The sequence below is a fragment of the Myotis daubentonii genome, chromosome 4, assembly GCF_963259705.1.
Source record: "Myotis daubentonii chromosome 4, mMyoDau2.1, whole genome shotgun sequence".
Taxonomy (NCBI): domain Eukaryota; kingdom Metazoa; phylum Chordata; class Mammalia; order Chiroptera; family Vespertilionidae; genus Myotis; species Myotis daubentonii.
In genome coordinates, this window is record NC_081843.1 from 12,953,395 (window position 1) to 12,980,056 (window position 26,662).

Genomic DNA, 26,662 nt, shown 5'->3' on the forward strand with positions numbered 1-26,662 from the left:
ATGGCAGGGGAGGGTCTGTCCTACCCAACAGGGTGCAGCTGGACCTGAGCAATGAATCGGATGGCAATGCTGCTCATCTCGCCCCCTGTGCTGCTGAAAGACATCAGATGCAAGTGTCACCAGGCTCCTGCCAAGTGCTCAGGTGTCTAGACACCAGGGGCAGGGACGGTGTACCCCTGACCCTGACGCCTTGTCCAGCTGATGAGGGTGTAGAAAACAGCGCAAGGACCTCGGGCCTCACACAGAAATCCCGTTATGAGATGAGCTCTGCCCAAGAGGCAGGCGGGCAGGGTGTTGGCACATCTCCCACCAGCCCTCCGCTCACTGGCTGCGTCTGGGTGAGCGGAGCTCAGTGTCCACTTCGTCGCAGGGTCGGAATGCTGGGGGGAATTCACATGCACGGGCTCGGCTCTGTGTCCTCCTGATGTCCTGACCATCACTAGGCCTCACTGTGGTAGCCCCATGCAAAAGGGCATCCCTAGTAACAGCCAAGTTCAAGGTGAAATAGAAATAATGATGAGAGGGGAGAGAAGCCTGAGCTCTTGTCACACTGGGAGCCCCTCCCTGTTGCCCAGGCTGCTCCTGACCCCCACTGGCTTGGCAGACTCCCCCAGAGGGCCCCTCTGTGAGGCCTCTGCCAGTGGAGCCATGACAGTGAGTGAGGCGCCCTCTCTCCGTCACCCGGGCCCCACCACTACCTGGGGCCCTGCTGCCCCAGGCCAGGGACTGGAGGAGTCCAGGTCGCAGAGGACAGGCCACGTGGCCCACCATCCTGTCCCAGGGGCACAGATAATGCAAAGGGATGAATCGATGGCCTGCAGACAGCACACAGCATGGCCTGGCTCCTAAGGAGACGTCAGTCAGTGTCCTCACTCCAATCCACCATACAAAGCGGGTGTTGAAACAAGCTTTGCTGAGGAAAGGCTCTGCAGCTGCAGAGAGCGACGGGGTTCAGTCCCTCCAAAGGGCCTGCCTTGGATGCCACGGGCCCGACTCCTCGTGACGGCAGCACTGAGCTCCCAGGGCCTCGGAGTGCTGCTCGGGTCAGCCCTGGATCCCAGGGGATCGCCGGCCATCACATTCCTGGTTCCCGATGAGCCTCAACTTAGCCTGTCCTAGAGCGTCGATTCCAAGCGGCCCTGGCCTCACACACACCAATGCCATGCCTGCTGGCAGCCTGTCCCAGACTTAGTTCACGAGCCAGCGCTATGGTGGCCACATTCCGCTGCCTGCCCCAGTCCCAGGCAGGCCCTGGTGTGTGCCAACTCCATGCCACTGTGGGGACGCTCACCCATCCCTACCCTCCACTCACCACAGCTCCTTCCATTGTCCTAACACAGGAGTCCTAGAGCTGCCTCCATCCTGGCCAGAGAGCTGCAGGCACAGCGAGCACGGGCATTCGCATCCTGGGGACTGACAGGCGCTGCCTGTTTACCGTGCCCTGATGCCCTTCATGGGGACACACAGCAGGCCAGTGTTGACAAGGTGGCTGAGGGGGCTGTGGACAGGCCCAGGACAGAGCAGGAGGCCCGTGGCCCAGTCCATGGGGTCCCATGCTCCCTCCTGCCAAGCCGGAAGCATTTCATTGCTGGCACTTTTGGAAAGGGCAGATCTAGGACCATGGGTGGGCCGCAGGGGTCCTTGAGCAGGAGGGGAGGACATTCCAAGACATGTTAGGTGGGACATGGGCTGACCTCCAGGCCCTAAAGATAAAGCCTGACTTCTTAAATACAGCACACAGAGGATGACCCTGCCCGGGCTGCTTAATCGCTAACACACACAGGCACAGCAGTGAGGGGGCAGTCCCCCAGGACTCAGAGGTGACATCCAGGACTGAACACACTTGGGACTGAAAGCCACAGAAGGCATAAGATGGCCTACAAGCCGCCTTTCAGAAGAAGAGCAGATAAAAACCACTCTCCTGTATTTGAGCCACAAGCAACGAGCAGGGAACAGGGCAACAGCACTCTATCTGACGGGTGGTGCTCTAGGCGTGTCAAGGCTCTCACTGCCAATAAAAGCAACACGAGCCCAACGTGAGAACGGGCACCTGACAGGCATGCACTCTGTGTGCGAATGAGCCAACATTACTGAGACGACGAAGGACACTTCAATGCCAAATGCCCTCGAATTAATTCATAAGGAAAGGTGACCCCAGCCCCCCACCGAACAGGCTAGCAGTCAGCAGAGACAGGGATGTCTGGAGGGGCTCTGACCAGGGCCTGGTCCAGGGATCGGTGACTCTGCCCAAAGCCCTGGGCCAAGGTAGAGAGGGGGCTTGGGGGATCTGAACACAGGACTGGAGCCTGTCCCTGGGGGAGCCGGGATACCCCTGTACCCACATCCACCGAGGCTGGGAGCTCGGTATAGGGCAGAAAGGGCCAGCTCAGCCTCTAGGAGGGAGGGAGCCCAGCCTGACACCCAGGGCCTAGGAAGGCTGTGGACAGCAGCAGAGGGACTCGCTGCCCCAAACCAGAATGAACAACCAGGCCCAGAACCACAGTGGCCAGACGCCCCACTCTGCCAGCCTCAGCAAGTGGGACACTCTGCCCCAAGAGAAGGGAAGCAGAGAGGGCTCCCACACGAGCCAGAGTCTGCGCCATCACATCACATCACAGCACGGGTCACCGCTGCTCACCTCGTAGTGGAAGTCCATGCAGGTGAGGTCTCGCCAGCACTGGTCCCCCCGGATCTTGATCAGGCCCTGCCAAGGCAAGAAGGAGAAAGAGCAGCGTGAGCCACCTCCCCGGAACGGCGAGGAGCCCTCGGATGGGGAAGCCCGCCGGGGAAGAGCCCGCGCTGAAGGAACATTTGCCGGTACCCCTGAAGGGACGTGAGGGTAAGACTTAAAGGAAGTTTCACAAAGGCTTCAATGACGAAAAGTCAGCAACTGCTACAGGGAAAAGAAACACTGCTTCCTTGTTATAACCGGCTTCCTTCTGCACTTTCTTTAAAACTCAGTTTTTAGACTGTGAGCATCATCACAGCAATACAACTGTGAGGCTTTAAAACTGGACAGCTTTGCAAAGCTACACACACACACACCTTACTTATACTTCGATAGATGCCTAGGAGGGTGTCAAAGGGACGTCGCACTTGCTACAGTGACACACCATGCAGCAGCTCAGGTGGCTGGACGAAACCTCCACCCGTCTCCTTGAATGGGCACTGCTGTCTCAAGGCACTCAGGACCCTGCCTGTGCGCAGGCCCGGGTGCCTCCAGGGAGCCGCTTCGCCGCCTGGTCCCCTGGGAAAGTGGCTGCAGGGAGAGGGGACTCTGCTGACCAGCCTGTGGGCGAGCTTCCGGGCGCTGCCAGCCGCCCCGGCACAGCTGGCTGCCCCGCAACCCTGCGCAGCTTCCAGGACGCCATGCGGAGTCCACATCATGGCTGGTCTGCAGTCACCGGGAGGACAGTCAGCTCACATGCCTGTCAGATGCAGCCCCACTTTCTCCACATGACTCCTTCGAAGGTCAGAGACCAACTGTTCCCCTACCAGGAATAAAAACTCTGCTTGAGATGCAGAGATTCAGTTCCAATTTCTGTCTCTTACATAATAGCCGGATTAGAAGGGGAGAACGACACTGCACCAAGAAAGAAACAACCCTAATGCAGCTCAGTTTTCTAGTGTGTCGGTGGTTTCTGCAGCTATGACTACCTGAGTTTCATCCAACCGCCCATGCACCCACCCATCCACCGTGCACCCACCCATCCACCATGCACCCACACATCCATCCATGCACCCACCCAGGTTGTCCGGGATAGTATTCCTCATTAAAGTCAAATGATCATGAACTTTAAAATACATATATTTTTATTGATTTCAGAGAGGAAGGGAGAGGGAGAGAGAGATAGAAACATCGATAATGAGAGAGAATCAATGATTGATTGCCTTCTGCACGCTCCCCACTGGGGATCGAGACCACAACGCAGGCATGTATCCTGACTGGGAATCGAACTGTGACGTCCCAGTTCATAACTTGACGCTCAATCACTGAGCCACACCAGTCGGGCTGATCATGAACTTAAAAAAAAATATTTCTGTATTGATTTCAGAGAGGAAGGGAGGGAGAAAGAGATAGAAACATCAATGATGAGAATCATTGATCGGCTGCCTCCTGCATGCCCCCTACTGGGGATCAAGCCCACAACCCGGGCTTGTGCCTTGACGGGGAATCCAACCGTGACCTCAACCACTCATAGGTCAACGCTTAACCACTGAGCCACACCGGTTGGGCTGATAGTGAACTTTAATCACATCTGTGAAACACTGTTGCTGCAACGAGATTAGGGTTTGACTGAATGACTAGGAGTGATGGCTAAAACTGGCTGACACATAAAACTAACCTCTGTGCCTGGGGAAGACTTTGGGAAAGCTGAGGGCTCTGAGTCAGAGACAGGAGTGTGAGCTGATGGCTCCTCTGGTGGCCATGCAGCCAGCAAGGCAGAATGACTGTTCCGGACGTGGGATGTGTCCAATTCCAGACATGCGGAGCCCACAGGATGGGCTGAGGGATTGGAGCAGGTGTGGGGTGGGGAGCAGCCAAGACCTCTGGCCGGGACCCCTGGTGGGCGGCATGAGCTCAGCAACACCCTAAGGAGGAAAAACGTGGAGTGACATGTGGAAGCCACACGCTTCTACAGTGAAACGGAATGACAGCTCTTCGGTGTGCGTGGGCTGGACTGAGGCACCTGGGAGCACCTAACCGGGGTTTACAGTGCACTCCACAGGGACTGCAGTACTCAGCGCTCCCAGCTGCACTGAGGCCCAAAGGCAACTCTGAAGTTGGTTCTGGAGGAGCCACTTTTGCTTCCGCAGCCACCTTGCTGGGACCTCACACCTCGCGGGGCGGAGCCCGCCTGGCCCGCAGCCACCGGCTGCGCCCAACGCCACCAGCTGCGGCACCTTCGTGGAGCTGTGCTCCAAGGATAAAGACTTCTGAATGCAGCACTTTGAAAAGTAGAGTCACATCTTTCTGGAAACTGGGTTTGCTTAGATCACAAAGTGCCAGAGACACCTCGTTTGAATTTGGCCACACACAGTTACGTTGTGTGAAAACAGACGACCCAGATATGAGCGAGCCCGTCTGCCTGTGGGAGAGCTGCTGCTTTCTGATGAAACCCACCCCTTGTTCCGTGGAAAACCTCAGCCGCGGTCACGCGAGGCTCCCCGTGAGCACGGCCCCACTCCCCGCATCCTTTCAGAATCTGAGGGTGAATCTTTGGAGATTCAAACCAGCGAAGAAGAAAAAAAACAAAATAATTAAAATGTCATTCAAACTCTAAGCTGATATGAGACACTTAAAAATCTGAGACATCCTTTCAGGAGCGGAAGGTAATTATATTCCTCCCCATCTACCGACTTCTCCCTACAATGCAGATGTCAGATTTTCCACAGATTTTTTTTCTTCCAGAATAAGTGTCAAAGGAACAAAGCCTTCTTTGAGACGTTTTCAGGCCAAAATTAATTCTGGAAAGAAAAAAAAACCCCACAAAAAACGGCACAGATAGGCCACTAACAAGGCGGACTCAAAGAGAGGCGAGTGACCCACAGCTGCCCATACGACCCCTGCTCTCTGCTCGGGGATAGGGGAGCGCCAGGATGCTGGAACATTCCGCAGTGGCTGAGAAAGCCCGAGGCCAGAGATGGCGGACCTTTTGAGCTCGGCGTGTCAGCATTTTGAAAAACCCTAACTTAACTCTGGTGCCGTGTCACATATAGAAATTTTTTGATATTTGCAACCGTAGTAAAACAAAGACTTATATTTTTGATATTTATTTTATATATTTAAATGCCATTTAACAAAGAAAAATCAACCAAAAAAATGAGTTCGCGTGTCACCTCTGACACACGTGTCACCTCTGACACGCATGTCATAGGTTCACCATCACTGCCCTAGGCCTTACCGGCACTGGTGGGAGGCAGGAGCCTGTGGGGTGCAGATGGGCTCCTCTATGAAGCTCCAGGGTCTGAGCACACTCATCTTCAAAACTCCCATTGGGAAATGGGAGGTTCCAGGGCCTCACACCATATTTCCGTAAAGCTGCACAAGTCCTGCACACTGGCCGGGGTGGGGGGGGTGGGGTGAGTGAGGGGGTGGGGGGGGGGGTGCTTTGCAGGCCTGTGGCGAGCGAGGGGAGGCGCCCCCTTTCATCAGGGCACCTGTACCACCCTGGAGAGCTCTGTCTGCAGTGCCTCACTTTGACACATACCCGTTCTTTCATCGTCAGAGTCTCTGCCAGCTCCTTTCCCACAAGGGAGAAGCTGCGAGGACCCTGGAGCCCTGAGTACTGACGAGTGGTTCACAAGTGTGTGTGTGTGGGGGGGGGGGGCGGGAGGGGGGACAGACCATTGCTCCCACAAGCAGGCATGGTGTCTGGGGCACCACTCACGGGTGACTGGGAGTTGGGCCAGTGGGGGCCTGGGCACCCTGGTTCTGCCCTGACCTAAGTAGTATGCCGTTTCTCTCCTGTGGGAGCTGAGGAGGGCCCACAGGACCCCATGTGTACCTTTAGTAGGTGGGGGTACCCCATGTGCTCTGAGAGCAGACAGAGGGGGGCCCATGTCTCAGGCATGTGGTGATGGCTGCATCTGAGGTTCACTTTGCATTTGAAGGGCCCCATTTTTTACTCTCCAGCATCAGTCTTATGGTGTTGATACTTTCTGACCCCAAGGTATGATACCGTTTAGAGCCACACACGGAGCACTGCGCATACGGTAAGTACCAGTCAGTCCGGGACACGGCTTGGACTGAACCCTGTGGTTAGGGAGAGAAACCTCTACAGCCATTTGCTGAGCCTTTGAAAATTGCCGTGGGGCACCTGCCTGTGACAGACCTGGAAGTGGGGCTGCGTGGCGTGGGTGGAAGGAACGTCATAGGTTCTGGAGGCGTTTAGGACCTGCTTACTTTCTAGACCCCCAGGAATGGCTGTCTTCCTGCTGAGGGTGGTTCCAAGGCAAGTGGCTGGAAATAGAGGCACAAAGAGGGTGCTGAGGAGCCCGGGAGGCTGTGCGAGTGGGGGGTCGGGGGCTGTAGCTGGGGGCCATAGGCCAGACCATTGCAGACATATTTTTCCCAGAAATACTCATGCTGCCCCCGGGCTGGAGTCCGAGGTCAGGCCTCCCGGTGCTCCTGCAGGAAGGAAGAAAGCCCCTTTCTTCAGCTCTGCCCACACTAATGCAATAAAACCAATTGGGGTAATTGCTCTCCTTGGGGAGAGGGGATCCCAGGACAGGCAGGCTGGCCAAGGAAATGACAATGACATCCGCTGATTGGGTCTTCATGGGCATGCTGCATTCCGACATTTATTTCATTACATGTAATACGATTTCACTGGCGGCAACATGATTCCCAGAAAGAGCTCCTGACTCCAAACTCTCATTTTCCTTTAGCGACTTAGCTCCTTGCTTTTCTTCACTAACCTTTCAGTGCCTCCTGGGCCACGCACAAGTGAGGCATGTCAACAGTCACTCTGAGTCCCGGGGCCTCCATGGGTAAGAGCAGAGATCCAAGTGCAAACTCGCTGAACTTCTGCGTTGGAGCCTCCTCTCAGCCCGAGAACATCCTTCTCATCAGACAGAGGCCTGAACCTCAGGGTGGGGGACGCGGGGCCGGTGGCCAGCCTGAGACCCAGGTGTGGCTTGGACTCTGCAGCAGCGAGCAGCGAAGCCCGAAGCAGACACGGACGAGCGTGCACTCACCGCCACTCTGCCAGCAGGTATCAGAGCCTCCCCCAGCCCCAGCCAAAACCTGCGCAGGGCTGACTCCTGATTGCACTCCAACACTGCTCCCATGAAGAGAATGTCAGCGGTCTGCACAGCTGCCCGCTCTCTGGTGCTGAGGTGCCCAAGGGCTGAGGTGACCGCAAGGCTCTCCCAACATTAGCAATGGCTAGCTCCCGCATTATCCCCACGGTGTGTAGAGTTTATGGGCTGCATCTCACCAGTGATCATTATATGTGAAAAGCAAACTCATGATTAAGTCTGAGGGCTGACCTCCAATTTACATGAAAGGATACATACCAATCTTTAAGTGTTCAGTTCTATGTGTCTGGCCACCGTGTGTAATCAGATATCTAGTATCTTAAACGGGACACAGGTTTCCATCCCATAGAACAGTCCCTGGGACGCCTCTCCTGGCAATCCCACGCCCCACTCGCCTGAAAGCTGTGCAGCCAGGCCCTGCTCTGCCTGGCTCTGGGCTCTCACACAGACCGACTCGGGCGTCAGGCGCTCTGGCTCTGGGTGCGGGTGGGTCATGCTGCGCATGCTTTGGGGTTCATGTGTGTGTTGCTGCATCAGGACTGGATTCCCTTCTGCAGCTGAGTGTCGTCCCTGGGGTGAGTGCATCGCAGTGTCCCCATCCGGCCAGGGGACGTGTGCTTGCTTCCCAGGTCTGGCAGTTATGACTGAGGTTGCCGTGGATGTATGCGGCCTCTGTGTGGACATCGGTCTTCACTTCTCTCAGGCAAATTCCCAGTAGTGGAAGACTGGCTCACAGAGCAGGCACAGTGTCACCCTGTAGGACACTGCCAACTGTTCTTCAAGGTGGTTGTGCCATCTTATACCCCACTAGGGGCCCGGTGCACGAAATTCGTGCACTGGGTGTGGGGGCGGGGAGTGTCCCTCAGCCCAGCCTGCCCCCTCTCACATACTGGGAGCCCTCAGGCGTTGACCCCCATCACCCTCCAATCGCAGGATCGGCCCCTTGCCCAGGCCTGACGCCTCTGACAGAGGTGTCAGGCCTGGGCAGGGGACCCTCATTTCCCCCCATCACTGGTTCTGCCCCCAGCCCCCTCCGATTGCTGGCTCTGCCCCTTGCCCAGGCCTGATGCCTCGGCCAGAGGCGTAGACCCCCATCACCCTCTGATCACCTGATCGGCCCCTTGCCCAGGCCTGACGCCTCCGCCAGAGGTGTCAGGCTTGGACAGGGGACCTCCATCTCCCCCCGATCACTGGCTCTGGCCCCCGCCCAGGCCTGAGGCCTCTGGCCCAGGAATCATGCCTGGGCAGAGGACCCCCATCTCCCTCTGATCGCTTGCTCCACCCCCCGCCCAAGCCTGACGCCTCTGACCCAGGCTTCAGGCCTGGGCAAGGGGACCATCATATCCCCCCAATCCCCGGCTCCACCCCCCACCCAGGCCTGATGCCTTGGCCAGAGGAGTTGACCCTCATCGCCCTCCGATCACCAATCACCGGATCGGCCCCTTGACCAGGCCTGAGGCCTCCGGCAGAGGTGTCAGGCCTGGGCAGGGGACCCCCAGCTCCCCGCGGTTGCAGGCTCCGCCCCTGCCCAGGCCTAACGCCTCTGGCTGAGGCGTCGGCTCAGGCAGCGGGGACCCGCAGCTGCAGCGGCCCCGTGATCGTGGGCTCCGCTTTAGGCCCAGGCAAGGGACCCCTAGCTCCCGGGACTGCCAGCTTCGACCGTGCCCAGCTCCCATCGCTGGCTCCACCCCTACTTCCTGCTATCACTGGCCAGGGCGGAAAAGGCACCTGATTCTCCGATCATGGCTGGGGGGCAGGGCAAAGGTGGCCCCAGGGCCGCCTTTGCCCTGCCCCCCAGCTCTTAGCTCCCCCCTGGGTTTCCGATCACTGTCAGTGGCAGGGGGCTTCTTCCTGCTTTCCCTTTCGCCTCCCTGCATTGTGCCTACATATGCAAATTAACCGCCATCTTGTTGGCAGTTAACTGCCAATCATAGTTGGCAGTTCATTTGCATATAGCCCTGATTAGCCAATGAAAAGGGTATCATCGTACGCCAATTACCATTTTTCTCTTTTATTAGTGTAGATTAGCGATGCAACCCACTAGGAATTCCAGTCGCCTGCACCTCACCAGCATGGGGCGCTGACAGTGTTTCAGATATGATCCCTCGGGGGTTAAATGCCGTCTCAGAGCTTTTCATGCACATGTCTCCTTTCTTATATCTTCATTTGTGAAGTATGTTCAGGTCCTATGTCCTGTTACTGTGATTTGTATGTTTTTGGTTAGACCTATGCACTGCTAATGCTTTTCCCAGTCTCTGGCTTGCCTATTCATTTTCTTAATGGTGTATTTTGATTATGGAAAATTTTAATATCGATATTTTTTTTTCTTTAATGCTTAGTACTGTTTTGTGCCCTGTCCAAGAATTTTTGGTCAACCTCAAAGTAACTATGTTATCTTTGAAAACGGTTATAATTCTGGCGTTCACGTTTGTAAAAAAAAAAACACAAAAAACTTCCCTTGCCTCACTGTTTTGACTTAGTGTCTTGGTTGAAAATCAAGTGACTGTATCTTTGTGAAAGTGTTTCTGAGAGATACTCTTTATGATTTCTTCTATGAACTTTAAGGTTTTGCTTTTATATTTAGGTCCATGATATCTTTCAAACTAGAGTTTAGTATAAATGAAATTGCAGTCAAAGCTCATTTTATTTTTCTATAATGATTTTAACATTATTTATTAAAAAATGTCTTTTCTTTACCCATGGATTTGATACTTTAATATCAATCAACAATAGAGACTGGGTCTGTTTCTGGACTATTCTCTTCTGCTGATCTGATTTTTCAGCTTAGATCAATGCCAAATACTTCAGTTTTAAATTAAGCTATAAAATCAGGAAGTGTAAGTCCTCCAACTTTGTTCTTCTTTCTCAAGATTCTCTGTATTTCCATGTAAATTTTACAATTGGCGTGTCAATTTCTCCAAAAGGCCCCCTGGGAGTTTGATAGAAATTGCCTTGAGTCTACATATAAATTTGGGCAAAATAGACATGTTAACAACAGTGAGTCTTCTGACCCACGATCATGGTACATCTCTTCATTTATGTAGGTCTTTTAAATTCCTATCAGCAGTGTTTTGCAGCTTTAGTGTACACGTCTTGGACCTCCTTAATCAGATTTATTATGGGGGTACTTGGGGGCTTTTGATGCAACTGTAGACAGTATTCTCAGTGTTTTTATATCCTCAGTTTCATTTTCTAATGATTTCTTAATGGTATAATACAGTTATTTTCTCATTGACCTTTATCCTGCAACCTTGTGAAATTCATGTATTCATTTTAGTACCTGCCTTTTAGATTCCCCTGGATATTCCACATACACAATCATACCTATGAGTAACAGTTTCGTTTCTTTTTCTTGTCTGATTGCACTGAGACTTCCAGGAGAGTGCTGAGAGCAGAATGAGGACCAGACGCCCGGGCCTGGTTTCTAACCGCACGTGAAAGCTTCCTCCTCACCGTGAAGAGCCGTGTGAGCTGAGGCGTCACAGAGGCCTTTGGCAGGCTGAGGACGTTCTGTCATGAGTGGGTGCTGAATTGTATCATGTGCTTTTTATTGCATTTGAGATGATCAGATACTTCTTCATCTATATTCTGTTACTATAGTGAATTGCATTAATTGGCTTTCAAATGTTAAAACCACCTCACACTCCTGAGATGGAGCATGCCTTTTGATATTGCCGGATCTGATTTGCTGATATTTTGCAGAGGGTTTCTGTGCCTTTGATCATGAGGGATAGCAGTCTCTACTTCCCTTTTGCTGATATCCTCATCAGCTTTTGGTATCATAGTTCCGCTGGTCACATAAAACAACTTGGGAAGTGTTCCCTCCTCTGCTATTTTCCAAAAGCGTCTGCGTGTAGGATTGCTATTATTTCCTCCTCAAGCATTTGATAGATTCCACTGGTGAAGCCATCTGGGCCTGCACTTTTCTTTCTGGAATGGTTTTTGATTACAAATTCAATTTATTTCACAGGTTTGGAGCCGCTTAGATTTCCTGTTTCCTTTTGCCTCCGTTTTGGTGAGCTGCATTTGTCCATTTCATCTAAATCGTTGAATTTATTGGCCCAAAGCTTTCATAATATCCCAGGTGACTCTTTCTGGCAGGATCTCGGACGCAATTACCAGTTATTTGAGGAAAGTGTTTTCTCACGGTGCCCTTCAATCACAGCCTGGCTGCGGCTCCCGGCTCTGCTGAATTCTGACCTGAAAACTATAGGTCCTCTGGGCCCGTGTTTTCTGCATTTCAGATATGGCTTTTTTTTTCTTGTGTTAACAAGACAGTAGGACAGTCTGCACACAAGGAGCTTCAGAAGGCCCCCCTGTGGGTGCTGCAGCCAGGTGTGACACAGAGCCGCGAGCAGCACAGGTGTTTAGCAGTCAAGCCCCTGCTGATAAATGACTAAGGACTTGAAGCCACATGGAAAGTGCATCTTGTCACTGCTTTCTGCAGCCTGTAGGTTATTTGGGGGTCACCGAAATGTACAGACAGGAACGCTAATCCTCACGTCAGCTTCTGAGAGGCGTCAGAGGCTCTTGTTCATGCCCGAGTTCACCAGGTCCTGACCCTCTGTTCCTCCTTTCATACTGTGTGGACGAAAAAGGGGTTCTATGGAAAGTAACCTCACAGGGTGATCTGATCATAAATTCTTAACCGAGCAAATCATAGTGGGCAGTCAAGTCCCAGGCATATAACTTTTAGTGAAAGGTTTGTCTCAGACTTAAGCAAGCGCTGCCCATTGTTTGTGTTTCTAGGTTAACACACCTTTGAAGTGAATATAACCACCTTCAAACGAGCACCTAATCTCTTTAACTGTCCTGTAATTCAATCCCACCTGCTTCCTCCCACCCTCATGCCATCCTCCCAAATTTCAAATGCATACAGGGACTGAGAAACTGGAGCATCTGAGATCTTGCTCCCTGGCATAGGTCATCAGCTAGGCTCAAATAAACTCTTAGAGAAATTCTCTGCAGGTTTAAACATTACTTATGTCAACGGTTGTATTCCTCCACTTCCGCCATATAAAAATGACCTGCTCCAGCATAGCAAATATGCAACTTGAATGAAAACTACTAATTTTAGCCCAGACAATGTGGCTCAGTGGTTGAGCATCGACCTATGAACCAGGAGGTCATGGTTCGATTACCGGTCAGGGCAAATGCCCGGGTTGCGGGCTCCATCCCCAGTGTGGGGTGTGCAGGAGGCAGCCAATCAATGAGTCTCTCATCATTGATGTTTCTAGCTGTCTCCCTCTTCCTTCCTCTCTGAAATCAATAAAGACATATTAAAAAAATAAAAACAAAACAAAACCTGCTAATTTTAGCTGTGATTTTGCTCAATAAGAGTTGAGGGTACTAAGTACTTAACTCTTAAAAGGTCTTCAAACAATAATAAAAGTAATGTACTATCAGGAGGAATGTGGAACAAGATGTTGGAAGAACTGTAGAGAGCGCAGGAAACAAAGCCATGCTGGCACACTGAGTGCGAGCAGGAGCCACTGTGCTAGAAGGCGCATCCCCAGAAGTGGGATTCATCAGCAATCAGGTTCCCCACACCTACTGTCCTTATTCCCACAACTCTGAAGAGCCAAAAGTATTTTTTCACTTGCCATTGTTCAGGTTTGCACGTTCTCTGTAAGGTAATGCTCACGCCAAAGCAGGTTCCTACAGGAGGAGAGAGATGGCAGCAAAGAGCCCTGCACATCTGCTGCCGCCAAACCCGACAGCCCTGTACACATGCCCCAGACAGAGGCCAGGCAGAGGGGGCGGAGAGCTGGAAAGAGGGAGGTGCAGAAGAGAGTGGGCTTCGGTTTCTCAATTCTGGGGGTGGGGGTGGGGGTCAAACTGAAACCGCATGGCCTCCCCTTGGTACTATCCAGGTCTGAGAATTCCCAGCAACAAGGGCACTGGCTCAATTCCCAGAATTTTAGCAATTGAGAGCTCTAAACCCTCAGCACACACAGTTCATCAGCCTGTGACAGAGTGACATAATCAAGGACAGCTCCGGCTCCAAAGCCCTGTGTGGAAAAGCCATTGTCTGCTCCGCCTAGAAGCGCAGGGTCAGGAGCACGGGGCTCCAGGCTTCGGCGACGGGTTTCTGACGTGCTCCGGGTAAAAACTTTGGCCGGAATGAACTCAGTTACACACACATATATTCTGTCTTGACAAAAATTGAGATTGAGGAAAAAGTGAAAACTTTTTTTTAAGCATAAAGGCAACCTACTGCCTTAAACACAGTGCTTCAGACACTCACACCATTTCCCATGTCTGTAAGTGAGAGTTCTCCACTCTAATATGACTGAAACCTATGCATTCAGAACAGAAAATTGAGCCCCAAATCGGAGAAATGATCTGAGCGCTCCCAGAAAGTCATCTAGTGTGCGTCTGCCCCGTTCCAGAGGAAAGGCACAGATGTGAGTCCTGAGCAGACTGTGACTTTGCTCTGAGGAAGGAAGCTGGGTGGGGTCACCCGGGCCCACAGCCACTCCGCGCTGCCCGCCCAGCAACTTGAGGTAGGAGGACAGGGAGACAAGACGGCTCCACCTCCTCAGGTGAGGGGCGGTGGCTCCATGCTGCCCACACCTGGCTTCAGGATGCAAACTCATGGAGCCCCAACTGAGGCTGCCTGGAGCCTATGTTGCTTGAACTCCAGCTTCAATCCAATCATGTCAACAGTGGGTAACCAACCGCCTTGCCTCCATGTGGTGACAGTGTGGGGCCATCACGTCACTTACACATCAGTGGGCACCAAAACGAGTAGAGAGGAAACAGGACATATCCCCGCCCCACCCACCCCCGCCCCCCACTTCCCAGCCCAGGCCCCCAGTCGGCACAGGGAGCCAGGCAGGAAGCTGCGCCCCCTGGGCCTGCTTTGAGTGGCCTCTGGCGAGGTGGATGGTCTTCCAGGACTTGAAGGCACATGGCTTTTATCTGCTGCTCCAGGGAGGAACACAGAGGAAAAGCTGGCTCGCTGGGGTCTGCTGCTCTCCAGTCCTGCCCACAAAGAGATGTCTCTGGGTCATCTCCCCTGAAGCTGCTGACCTCTTGCCAGGTTTCAAAAGTAATCTGTCCTGCCCTGAAGCGTGTGGCCGAGGAGCTCTGTGGATGCGCATGCCTGTAGGGCCCTCATCCCATCAGCACACAGGACTTCCTCATCACCCCGAAAGTTCCCACATGCCCCGCAACCCCAGTCAATCCCCACCCCGAATCCCAGAGGCACTTGCCTCCCAGTCTGTGGTATTTTGTGAGAGCAGCCTCAGCAAACGAAAGCACATTCCAATATTTGCTTTTGTCCATCTTTACTTTTAGCTATTCTTGTGGGCATGCAATGGTATCTCATTGTAGATTTACTAGCATCTCCCTAACAGCCAATAAAGCTGAGCCATTTTTTCAAGTGCTTATAATAGCCATTTGTACGTCTTCCTTTGTGAAGTATTGAATTGTCTTTATTATTGAGGTGTTTGTTGTTGATTTTTTGGTTCTTTACATAGCCCGGTGGAGGTTCTTAGGTATAATGGTATTTTGAATATTTTCTCCCAATCTATCACTTGCCATTATCAAGCTGTCTTTTGAAGAACAGAAGATTTTAATGTCGATGAAGTCCAATTTATCCATTTTTTTCTTTTATGGTTAATGTTCTTACATTGCGCTGCAAGAAATTTTTGCCTATCCCAAGACTGCAAAAATATTATTTTATGTTATCTTCAAGAAGTGCTATAATTTTAAGTTTTATTTTTACAGTCCATCTCAAACTAATTTTGTGTCTGTTGTGATAAAAGGGTTGGGGTTTGTTTCACCCTATGTATATATCCAGGCATCCCAGCACCATTTGTTAAAAAGACTTTCCTTTCTCGGTTAGATTGACTTTGTGCCTCGTCCAAAAGTCATTTGACTGTGATTTCAATGTGGCACTATTTCTAGACTATCTAACCTACTTCATTCAAAGTTACCATCTTGTGCCTATATCACATTGTCTTGATGACTACGTCTTCTGGGAAGTCTTGAACAACCTCTTATTCAAAACTAGATGCCCGATGCACGAAATTTGTGCAAGAGTAGACCTTCCTTCCCCCGGCTGCCAGCACTGGCTTCCCTCCAGCATCCGGGGCCCAGGCTTCCCTTGCAGCCCCAGCTTCATCCGGAAGGATGTCCAGTCTAATTAGCATATTATGCTTTTATTATTATAGATTGTTCTGGCTATTCTAGGTTCTTGGCAGTTCATCAATGAGACTTTTGATTCACAAACATGGCCTAAGTTTCTTTAATTTCTCTCAGCAATGTTTGGTAGCTTTCCAGGTCTAAGAGTTGTACTTCCGTTAAAACTTCCTAAGTAGTTTATAGTTTGGGATGTTGTTATTAATATACTAGAGGCCCGATGTATGAAATTTGTGCAAGTAGGCCTTCCTTCCCCCAGCTGCTGGCACCAGCTTCCCTCTGGCACCCGGGACCCAGGCTTCCCCTGCAGGCCCAGCTTCGTCTGGAATGTCGTCTGGAAGGACATCTGGAAGGATGTCCAGTCTAATTAGCATATTGTGCTTTTATTATTATAGATTTTATAATTTCAAAATTTTGCTAGAATATAGGAATATTATTCTGTATACTGCCCATGAATCTTGCACTCAAGTTAAATTCACTCACTGGTTCTAAGGACCCTTATGATCTTCCATATATATGAACTTTTCATCAATGAATATAGATGATTTTATGTCTTCCATTCCACTCTTCAGGAATTTTATTCATTTTTCTGGCTTTATTACACAAGTTAAGATCTTCACGGTCAAATAGATGTGATGACAGTGGACAACCCTGCCTTGTTCCCAATCTTATGGGAAAAACATTTAGTCTTTCACCATTAAGTACATTATTAGCTGTAGGTAGTTTATATACTTATCTTTTATTGGGTTGAGGATGTTTCCTTCTACTCCTAGTTTGCTGAGGTTTTTAAAAAATTGTTTAATTTTTTCTACTACTTTCCTCACATTGAGATGATCATAGCCTTTAAAAACTATTTTTTATTGATTTTAAAGAGAGAAAGGGAGAGGGAAGAGAGGAGAGAGAGAAACATTGATGTGATAGAGAAATATTGATTGGTTGACTTCTTCACAACCCCAACTGGGAAATGAATCTGTAACCTGGGCATGTGCCCTGACCAGAAATTGAACCAGAAACCCTTCTGTGCACAGCACAATGTTCAACCAACTGAGCCACATTGGTCAGGGCAGATGGTCATATCATTTTATATCTTTCTCTCTTGATCTGGTATTTAATGAATTACATAAATTTATTCATGTCCAGCCAATATTGTGTTCTGGGAAAAATCCCAGCAGGGTATGGATGCATTATACTTTACATGTACTGCTGGACTCATCCTATAGAGTAGAAGGCTAATATGCAAATTGACTGAACAGCAGAACGACCGGTTGCTATGACATGCACTTACCACCAGGGGGTAGACACTCAGTGCAGGAGCTGCCCCCAGGTGGCCAGTGTGTTCCCACAGGGGGAGCGCTGCTCAGCTAGAAGCCGGGTTCACGGCTGGCGAGTGCAGTGGTGGTGGCGGGAGCCTCTCCCACCTCCGCAGCAGCGCTAAGGATGCCCGACTGCTGGCTTAGGCCTGCTCCTCGGAGGCTGGGCTGAGGGATACCTCCCCCACCTCAGTGCACAAAATTTGTGCACTGGGCCTCTAGTTTACTAATAATTCCTTAAGAATTTCATGTCTGCTCTTGAAAAATCTGCTTGGTAATTTCCTTTTCTTGACATGACCTTGTCTTTGCCAGCCTCAGAAAAATGAATGGGGAAGGGTTCCCTCTCCTCTGCTTTCTGAATGTGTATAGGATTCATATAGTTTCTTCCTTAAGTATTTTATAGAACTCATCAGAAAAGGCTTCTGGGCCTGGAGTTTTCTCAATGGGAAGGTGCTTTTGGTCTGTCTGTGTTCATGATCTCTATTTATAGAAATACTCACATTCCCGTCTCTTCCTCTGTTAGTGTTGCTAACCTATGTCTTTGAAGGAATTTAACCATTTCCTTGAATCACTTGCTCTATGTGCATAAAGTTGTTCATACTATTTCTCTTTAACTTTTTATTTTGAAAAATTCTTTGACTTCAGAAAAGCTGTAAAAATCGTCTGGAGTTCCTGTATACCTGTTGCTATTAATTCAATACTATTCACTACCAACCTTGCTTGGATTTCACCAGTTTTCCCATTAATGTCCTCCGGTACCAGGGACAATCCAGGGGCCACATTAACTATCACGTCCTCTGAGTCTGACAATGCCTCAGGCTTTAATTGCAGCCCATGATCCTGATACTGGAAAACCCTGGTTGGTGATTTCGAGGAGCACCCTCCGGTGGGGTCTGTCTGATGCGTCCTTGTGATGAGATCAGAGCAGTGCCTTTTTGTGAGGCTGCAACGGAAGCGATGCTGTGCCCTTGGGGCTCCTTCGGTGCACAGACTCCTCTCCTCTGTACCCTGCCCTGGAATTCCAAAAGGACTCGGGCCGAGGAAAGCCCTCCTGCCTCCCACCCTCCTCCGCTCCCAGCAGTGGACAAGGTCCCCCCTCTGCCTGCCCCTTCCTCCTTGGGTCTTCCTCCTCTACCTGCCTCCCTCCTGACTCCCCACAGAGAGCCAGGTTGTCAAGGGGCTCACCTCATGCGTCTCCCTCTGGAACCCCGTCCCACACTGTCTGTTGTCCGACATGAAAACAGCTGCATCACGCAGTGTGTCCGGGTCCAGGTGCTCACAGAGAGCAGGTAGCCTGGGCCATCTCTCCACCAATACTCCCTAGCCCCCTCCCCAGCTTGCAGGGGGCATAAGGGCTCAGTACACAGAAGCCTTAAGGCAGGAGCCATGCTGATCCCATCTCAGGCTCCCGGGAAGAGGGGGCCTTCTGTGGGCACAGAGGCCATGCGGTTTCCTCTCCTTCTGCTCAGCGCTTTTACCTACACGGCTTTGGGGTTCCCTCTGAGACTGAGCTCTACACAAGCCTTTCCGTCTTTCAGGGCATTTGAACCACTGCCAGCTGACAAAGAGCACAGTGGTTTCTGAGTGTTCAGAACAGTTACCTCTAAGCCAATTCTTGGCACTGGTTCTGACCCAGTAGCAGGTCAGGGGGTCAACAGGGGCTTCATTCAGTCATTTTAGTGTCACCAGGTCTGCTGTGGTTTCTCCACCTCACAGAGGGATGGACATTTTGCTGCTGGCACTCTTTTTTGTCAAGTCAACTCTATTTTCTGCTTGCTACTGAAGGAAGATTAATAATATCCAACATACAGACTAAATCAAGTAATTATACCTTTTAGTGCACCTGATAATTTCTCACCCAGCTGGCGCTAACAGTCAATCAAATGCCATAAAAGGTGCTTTAGGATGTGCTAATGATCCACTGCACTCTGCCAGGCATGGTGGGATTTGTTCAACTCTCGGCATCACACACCACACACAAAGCAGCCTGACAGGCCCGCCACCCAGAGCTTCCACGCCCGGGCTGGCCCTGCTCTGGGGGCCTCTTGCTTTATGTGTCCCACCTATTGAAGCTGTCATTCCATGGGTCCCAATAAAGTCCTTGAAACATTTCGTACATTTAAAAAAAATTAATCCTCACCTAAGGATATGTTTTTATTGATTTTAGAGAAAGGAAGGGAGAGAAAGAGAGAAAAATATCGATCGGTTGCCTCTTGTACAAGTCCCAGCTGGAGATTAAACCTGAAACCTAGGACCAGGAATTAAACCCGAAACCTTTTGATGCACAGGACAATGCTCCAATCATCTGAGCCACCTGGCCAGGGCACATTTCGTACATTTTCTGTACTTTATGCCAGCCAAGGAGAGAATCCAAAATCAAGTCTTAAATGGACAAGGAACCATAGACAACTAATAATTTCAATGTTCCATCCAAAGGAACCATGAAAATGACTATCTTGCCCTAACCAGTTTGGCTCAGTGGATAGAGCGTCGGCCTGTGGACTGAAGGGTCCCAGGTTCGATTCCGGTCAAGGGCATGTACCTTGGTTGCAGGCACATCCCCAGTAGCGGATGTGCAGGAGGGAGCTGATCGATGTTTCTCTCTCGTCGATGTTTCTAACTCTCTATCCCTCTCCCTTACTTACTATAAAATATCAATAAAATATATTTTAAAAAAAGAAGATGACTATCTTTCTAATTAAACGGGAAAGTAAATTTAGAGAAAGCATCATAACTGGATTGTGCGGAATCTAGGCGCATGGCGTCTCCCAGTATCTGTAGCTACTCACATTGACCCAGGTCAGGAACATTGCCAACCATGCCTGCTCCTAAAGGGTGCTCCAGGCTTCTACAACCGGCCCTGCCACAGCCCCGGGGGCCTGCTCAGCACCCAAGTGGATGTGACCAGTCACACGGGCCCTGGCCCCAGGCCTGCTGCCCCAGGTGGAGCTTGCCCACCTGGCATCCAGCTGCTTCCAGTGCCCCGGGGGCCCCGGCCACAGTTAACCAAACCATAGACGGCCGGCCGTGGTGCTATGAGGAAAGCTATCGAAGAGGGGATCTGAAGCGTGTGCGAGTGGGCTCTTGATAGTAACAGAAAGAACTGGGAGGTGTGTGCCTTTAGGACTCTGGTCCCGCTCAATGACTGGCACGTTGTCCCTTCACAGAGCCGATGTCAGTCGGTGCTAGTTAAGAGCTAGCGTTGGTCAGTTGCTGTGTACGGACGTGGAAGCTGACAGTGAAGAGACTGGTAGGAAAGACTGGCTCATTTGAACTATGGTGTTGGAGGGGAGCTTTATGGACATCCTAGACCAGTGGTCGCAACTGGTGGTCCACGAGGTCCTAAAGGTTGGTGACCGCTGGTTTATAGAAAACCTCTGGAGCAGCGGTCGCCAGCTGGTGGTCTGGGAGGTCTGAAAGGTTGGCGACCGCTGCCCTAGACCAGCAGAAAGATGAACAGGGGGATCCTCGAGCAAATGAAGCCTGAAACCTTGTTGGTGGCAAAAATGACACAACTGAAGCTGTCCTACTTTGCAGGGTATCCTGAGGAGGCAGGGTTCTTTGGAAAGACAGTAACGCCGGGGAATGGAAGGCAGCAGGGAAAGAGGAAGACCGAATGTGAGTAGACTGACTCCACGGACGAAGCCAGGGGTATGAGTCTACAGGAGCTGAGCAGGGCTGTTGAGGACAGGACACTGTGGCCATCACTCATTCACAGGGTCACCAGGAGTCGGAGCCGACTTGAGGGCATGAAACAACTGGTCAGGATTTGAGGGCAACGGAGCACAAAATAGATACAGGGAATGAGGGCATCACAGAGCGACAGCCCCAGTGAGGTAAAAGGGCTGCGCTGAACACAGGGCACACGGGAGTGCGGGCTCGCAGCAAAAGTATACCAGGAAACGGAACATTTGCTGAGAAATGGGGCAGCACATAATTTTAGAGGCCTCACCACAAAATGCTTACCAATTACACTGTGGGAAAAAGTGACACTGAGAGGACCAGCTGGGCCCACTGGAGTCAGTGAGGGGACAGATGGGTGCTGCCCCAAGGAGGGGTGTGCAGGGCCTCCTGGCAGGGATGCCCACCTCAGGCTGGTCAGGGGCACATTGGACAGTGCAGTGTTGAGTCACAGAGCGGGGAGACTGAGGACCGTCGGGACCAGAGGGGACATAGCGAGGCGGTCCCTATGGATGGAGCAGCCTGTGCTCAGTGGGTCAGGAGCAAGTTGTCTGCCCCATCCCCCAACAGTTCTGCACGTTTGTGACTGTCCCCCAAGGAAAAACTTAAAGCCAACACACACTTAGCATATCTGCAGGGCAAGGTTTCCAATGTAAGAGAATTTAGTATTTTATAATGTTTTAATAAAAAATGAAGACCTTACTTACTTAATAGAAGAGAGAGTGAAAAAGAAGGGAAAACTGCCAAATTCTCTTGCCTACAGCTGGAAGTCAGAAGGAACCACGGCGCTCCTCATTTTAAGGCTCAGATAATGTTTCTCAAAAACTTCAGGGCAACTGCTGGTGAAGTGAAAAGTGGGACATGCACTCTGAGAGGCTCTGCAGACGGTGGAAGCTAAGGAACTCTAGTTTCCAGGGTGGAGCAGGGGAGAGTAGGAGGTGAACACAGGCGCGCAGCCGGCTGAGCACAGCACAGAGAACACCAATGCCCAATGGCCGCGCTGGAGGAGAGAACAGCGGGACCCCTCCCACCCCCAATCCGTGAGCGCGGCGTCCAAAAGCAAAGAACGCCAGGCAGAGGCAGAGGGGAGCCAGCGTGGCTGTCTCCGGTTGAGGATTCAGGTGACCGGGTGCCCTTCTGACTGATTTAAAGTGATGGGAAATGTTTCGGACGTTCCAGAGAACTCGGGAAGGCTGGTGAGAAAGAAGCACTGAGAGGCCGTACCCCACGAGTCTGTGAAACGGACTGAGCGCGGTCGTTGTGCACAGAAAGCGGTCGTGTGAAGGACCAGGGAAGCCAGTGGAGTTCCCGGGGCTCAGTGATAGGCACCGGACATCACAGAAAGAGGGAGAAGGGGCCCAGCTGGCCCAGCCCGACCGACGGGAGGACAGTACATTCCCCCCAAATATTACAAATAAGAGTTCTACTTACTGCTCCGAGCATGATTCTGAAAATCAGCCACCGAAAGCCCCACAGAACGATCCGGGACGTGGGGGTCTTCCTGGGCAGTCGAGACAGAGTCCAAAGAGGGCACAGGAAAATCCCCAGGAACCCCGTTTCCAGAAGCTGGGACTCCCATCCTGACGGTGACAGTGAGAACAAAGGGCCATGTTAGCCACAGGGGAACATGCTCTACAGAAACAGTCCCACCCCATTGTTTAACCTAACAGTCCTGAACACAGGATGGATGGATGGCCGAGGAGCGCGCCAGCCCACAGCCAAGAAGCACCTCGGTGGCAGCTTGTGGCCTGTGCCCCAGCGCCCGAGCCACGCCCCTGCATTCAGACCACTGCCTCCTGTCCTCAGGGCACTGCAAATGCGACACGGCCTCATGCTGGGCACACACTGCCAACGGGGGCTGGAGAGGCTCTTCCATTCATAGGCTTGCATTTGCAGTCATGACTCGATGCATTCTTCCCCGAGGAGCATTCACCAGGATGGACAATGTGCACCGAGGAGGCCAAAGCTGACTCAGGTCCCTGTCTGCCCCAGGTGAGGGAGGAAATCAGGGGAGACACAAGACAGGTGGAAGTGACATAGTCCCATCTGGCCCAGGTGAGGGAGAAAGCCAGGGGAGTCACAGGTACAGGTGACATGGCCCCTGTCTGCCCCAGGTGAGGGAGTAAGTTTCAGGGAGACATAAGACAGGTATAGATGACATAATGCCTGTCTACCCCAGGTGAGACAGAAAGTCAAAGGAAGACATGGGACAGATACAGGTGACAGCCTCTGTCTGCCCCAGGTGAGAGAAGAAGCCACAGGGAGTCAGAGATGCAGGTGACGTGGCCCTCATCTGTCCCAGGTGAGGAAGGAAGCCAGAGACACAGGATAGGTACAGATGACATGGCCTCCTCCTGCACTAGGTGAGGATGTCATAAGGAGACACAGGACAAGTAAAGGTGACACAGCCCGTCTTCCCCAAGTGAGGGAAGAAGCCAGAGAGTCACAGGCACAGGTAACATGGCCCGTCTGCCCCAGGTGCGGGAGGAAGTCAGGGGAGAAGCAGGAGCAGGTGACGGTGGCTCCAGATGAAACTGCCTCGCGTCAGCCCCACGTGGGCTCAGTCCGTCATGGCAGCAGCTGTACAGGTTCGACGTGAGGGGCGCTAGCGAATCCTTCCTGCCGGGGCCCCATGTGAGACACGCGGGTGAGTGTCGTGCACCCGAAAGCGCGTTCTCGCAGAGGAGCTGGCATTCCAAGTCCTAACAACTCACTGAGTTGGCCCCACTGTGCAGACAGCTGCTCAGCGTCACCCAACCCAGAACAGCTTTAGGCGGCTGTAAACCGGGCTCTTCAAAAGGAACATGCACTGCTTTTTGCATATTGCACAAGTTCCTGTTAATAAAATATTACGCTGCATTACATATTCTGTACATATTCTGTGGTTCCATTTATAGAAGGTTCTAGAATGAGGAAAACTGATGCAGGTGAAAGAAATCGGAACACAGCTGCCTGGAGAGGAGGGCCGGGGGGCATGGGGTCTGCGCCTGTCGGGGAGTGTGCTCCCCGAGACTCACCAGAGGAACCTTAGGGCCTGAGCATCATTTCTGCCTCAGACACAAACCTATACGAATCCTGTACCCTAGTTCTAGGGCTGAGGGACAGGTCTTCAGGCCTGAAACTTGTTTTGAGGGGCAGTGAATATTGAACTGAGCAATGAACAGACATGTGACGAAGCCAGCAGAGCGAAAAAGCGTGGAGTCCGGGCGGGGAGCGCATAGGTTTCACTGTACGGCTGTTCGAAACTCTCTGGAGTTTGGAATTTTTCGTTAGATGCGGGGTGGCAGGATTCCACTTACTCTCACGTGTTCTTTTGAGAGCAGGTCTTTTGCAGCAATGCAGTGCCTGTGTGCGGCATGCCTGACACAGGGTGACAGTGACTGTCACCGCCCAGAGGGGCAGGTGGTCTCGCCTGGATGAGCAGCTGGTGTCAGTGGACCCATGTGCCCGCTGCTAGGGTCTCTGGGGAGATGATTCCAGAAGCAGAAAGAAGCCTGAACAGTGCTGGGGGCCAAGGCAAGGTGGGCAGGCGGAGCACAGCACCACCGGCCATGGTGGGTCCTACAGCACCGCTGTCAGCTGATGGAGAGAAAAGCTGAGCCGCAGGGCGCTCTGGCCAAGGCCAGGAAGGGGAGACTGCTGCATGGGATGCCCATATGGCCCCGTCCCGCCCCTCCGGGGCCCCCTGCGCCGCACCCAGCATTGGACACACACAGTGGCTTCCCTCAGAGGCTCAAGAGGGGAAAGTGCAGGAAGTGTCTACACTAGTTTTATGAGATTTCAGACACAGAGCAATTGCTTATTTTGGTTTTAGAAAACCTTTGCATTACAACTTGCTTCACACTCCCCTTCTCTTAGCCAGGAAAAAAACGAACTTTGTCACATATGCCAATTTCTATAATTTTATCTCAAGATAATTTTCATTAAACTTGAACTTCTTTCACTTGGGGTACATTTATAATACATGTGATTGGATGAGCAAAGGATACGCAGAACATGGAAGTGGCGACAGTCACGGCTCGGAGTTGCTTATTTACAGATGTGCCTCTTTTTGAGAAAACACCTCAAAGGCCCCCCATTCCGATCCCTCCTCCACTTGGTGGTGAGAGGCGCGTGCCTCACACAGCCCTGTGGGCAGAGCAGGCAGAGCTGGGGCTTCTGAGCAGAGAGAAAGCCAGGTTGGAACCACCCCGCCCCCCCAGGATACCTAGAAGAGCTGACGCACCACCACAAGTGTGAGGTCCTCACTCCAATCCACAGTGCAAAGCCTGCCTCGCTCGTGCTCCTGCAAACCCTGAGACCCCACGTGGGTGAGCAGAGCCTTCCCTGGGTGCAGGCCTGCCTTCTCTAATTGTCACCTCACTTTGCACAGATGTAATGAACTGAATTTTAATATGCTGTTTGAGTGACACCAATCAAAGTGACATGCAAATGGCAGAGCCCAGAGACCGTCTAAGTGCCAGGAAGCAGGTGACAGGGTAGGCAAGGGATGGGACACGCTGTCACCTTAGGGATGTGCGTGTACTAGCAGAGGGCCACCTACTGAAGCGTGCCTCACCCTGCTGGGGTGCCTGGGAGAGTGGACACCCAGAAGCCAAGGCGTGCAGGCTTCCGACTGCAGGACCCCTCTGCTCCCACCTGCCCCCTCTCACTGGAGCTGGCCACCGGCCCCCCGGCCATCAGCACTCCCTGATACGGCTGGGGAGGAAAGGGTCGCCTGCAGACCCACCTGCTTCTGCTTTCTTTGCTTGGATCTAGTCGAATTTCAGCAGCTGTGCTGCCTGCACAAGGAACACCATTGTTCTCCGCGTCAGTGTGGTGGGGAGGCGTCCTCAGAAAAACAAATGCCCAGTGCGCTGCCGTGGCGGCTTCCTGTGGCGGAGAGGCTGTCCGTGCGCCTGCGGACGGCCCCGCACACAGCACATGGCTGAGACGTGCTCACGACTGTCCACAGGCTCCACTAGGTGCTTCTCACTCAGTGTAAGCGCCGTTTAGCCTGTGCTCAGTCTTTGGGGGAGGGGGGAGCATATTTGGCCCTTTCACTTGGCAACACAATTATGGTGGCCCTGGAAGGTTCTGTTCCATTGGATGTATTGGGGCGATGGTCCTGCCAGGGGCTTTTGGGGTGACGGTTAGCAAATGCCCATAAGGAAGCCATGAGCTGCACCTGCCTGTTTCTGGAACTTCCACCTCTACGGCTGCTGGCTCATTTTGAATAACACAACCAGCCCTCAACCAGCCACGTTTGGAAAATGTCCACATAAAACGGAAGGGAAAACACCTCCAGCTGTGGGCCTGAGGAACTGGTGCTCCCAGCCCGGACACTGACAGACACAGCGGCCATGGCCCTGGGTGTGGGCCGTGCCGCATGCTCCCTTTTCCGAGGAACAGCTAGCTTGCCCACTGTCTCCCAGGGACGTCCCGGACAGGCAGCAGGAGTGGGGAGGAGCCAGACCCGGGTAAGCTGCGGGCTCTCCCAGCCTGGTCCTGACGGGCTAGTGAACCTTGACGCAGTGTTGACCAGAGCTCAAGGGCGGCCGTCGTCCATGGCATCCAGGTCTGAGGGCGGCCACAGCCCCTCATCTTGTGGTCTGTGGGCAGCCTGGGTGTCCCGCTAGCTGGGACCAGCCATGCCTGCATAGACTCAGTCAGGACAGCTGGATGCTCTCTACTGCTTGTGAGTTTAAATAAAACTCCTTGGCACGGGGCACATAACCTGTGTCTGCCAGGGCAGCTGCACGCAAAGTCTGAGGAAAGGT

At 52.1% G+C, this 26,662-nt stretch overlaps 1 protein-coding gene across 1 annotated transcript in view; it reads right to left on the reverse strand.

The window, feature by feature from the left end:
• LOC132232876 (lipase maturation factor 1-like) overlaps nucleotides 1-22,499 on the reverse strand; it is a 54,414-nt gene extending 31,915 nt beyond the window's left edge. The window contains exons 1-2 of the mRNA XM_059692583.1: nucleotides 22,335-22,499; nucleotides 2,639-2,704 (exon numbers count right to left, since the gene is read on the reverse strand). Of these exons, the coding sequence (XP_059548566.1) occupies nucleotides 2,639-2,704; nucleotides 22,335-22,346 (78 nt within the window). The 5' untranslated portion in view covers nucleotides 22,347-22,499. The remainder of the gene's footprint in view (nucleotides 1-2,638; nucleotides 2,705-22,334) is intronic.
• Nucleotides 22,500-26,662: the final 4,163 nt, after the last annotated feature.